Here is a 1,550-nt window from a genome sequence, read left to right as displayed (position 1 = left end):
AGCAATGATCACCTACAAATGCTTTGTAGTGGGGAGTTTATTCTCTAAACACAGATGATAACCATTATACCAAGAAAAGTTGAAGTTTGACAACACAACTACACAATTATTTTTCGGTTGAGTGGAAAACCACAATACCAAATTTCAAAACATCAACCAAAATGCTGTTGGGTTGAAAAGCGTGATAGGGAACTTACGTATACTACAAAAGTTAACAACAAAATGTAGACTTAGGTTTATTAAATTAATTCACAAGTGATATTGAATCCAGGTAATATATCTTTACACTACTAAAATTAACCGCTATGGAGAACATAAAAGTATTATTACATTTTTAAACTTCGAAAAGTTATAGATACAATATTAAAATGCACTCTTAAATAATTAAAAGTTATTACATTTTTGGAAATCTATTAATTCTAATTAACACTCTAAATGCCCAGATATTCCAAGTTTTATGCCGGTAATTGCAACTTCTTTCCTTTTAGTACTTTAGTTATATATAAATAAAAGAAATCGCAGTATAAAATAGTTTGTACTATTCCGGCAAAAATAGCAATCAGATCATAATGAGTTTCTGCAATGTATCGATGTATCCAGTTTAATAAATAAAGAGCACGATATGAACCAAGAGCAAACAGATAGTGACTAGTAATGGATTCAGCTTCTCCGGTTTTGCTAACCATAAACAGCTGTGGAAGAATAGCTACGGATTCCAGATATATTGAAAATGTCCATAGAATTTCCATCAAAGTAAATTCATGATTAATAATCAATGACAGTAAGCCACATGGGACAAGTAAGAACTCAATACGAAAAGTATCATGATTATGGTCGTAAGTTCCTCTGAATTTTCCATACATTAGATATAATGTTGTCCCAGATGCCGAAATGAATAGTACCTTCATCACAGAATTGTAAAGGCTAACATAAGTAGTAAATAAATCCAAGTAACGCGTTAAATAAACCAATGCAAACAGAATTTGTGATTTTCCAGATATTCCTGCGCAGGAGCGAGTTTTCCAAATCTTTAGTAATAGTATAATTATAGCCACTACGTGTGACAAATCACCGGCTAAGCGAAATATATTCATTTCTCTTAAATGTAAAAACGAGACAGTTAATTTGTAACGCAATCCTTATTCCATCAAACAATTGTCGACCTTATGTTGTCGAAAATAAGAGTTTTCAACACTAATTCTAACTAAATATTTGAATACAACATTGAAGAATTAATACAAATGACGTGGCTGACACTCGGTGTATACTATTACATGAACGGATGAAAATCCTACAACTTACTATTCAATATAATAATGCGTTTAGACCTTATAATATTTAATATTAGTTGCGAACGGTAACAATTACATATATCCGTGTTGAGTTGAGGTGAAAATTATTACAATGAGCAATAGGGCTCGTGCCCTCACAAAAATAACCACCCTCACAATTGTGAAGTTTTCCATATCCTGAGGTGATTTCAAAAACACAAATGCTCTCAATTACCTTACAAATTAGTGATTTTTGAAAGCAAACCTCACATTCAAAAT

General features: G+C 31.6%; 1 protein-coding gene across 1 annotated transcript; it reads right to left on the bottom strand.

The window, feature by feature from the left end:
• Positions 1–211: 211 nt before the first annotated feature.
• Positions 212–1,320, bottom strand: LOC105234205 (ER lumen protein-retaining receptor). The gene is made up of 2 exons (XM_011216495.4): positions 1,164–1,320; positions 212–1,098 (listed from the first exon to the last, which is right to left on the bottom strand). The coding sequence occupies exon 2, from the start codon at positions 1,092–1,094 to the stop codon at positions 456–458; it is 639 nt and encodes a 212-aa protein (XP_011214797.1). The 5' UTR covers positions 1,095–1,098; positions 1,164–1,320; the 3' UTR covers positions 212–455.
• Positions 1,321–1,550: the final 230 nt, after the last annotated feature.

The sequence above is a fragment of the Bactrocera dorsalis genome, chromosome 1 (assembly GCF_023373825.1).
Source record: "Bactrocera dorsalis isolate Fly_Bdor chromosome 1, ASM2337382v1, whole genome shotgun sequence".
In the NCBI taxonomy this organism is placed as follows: Eukaryota; Metazoa; Arthropoda; class Insecta; order Diptera; family Tephritidae; genus Bactrocera; species Bactrocera dorsalis.
Note: the sequence above shows the minus strand (reverse complement) of the source record. Positions and strands in the feature narration are given on the sequence as shown.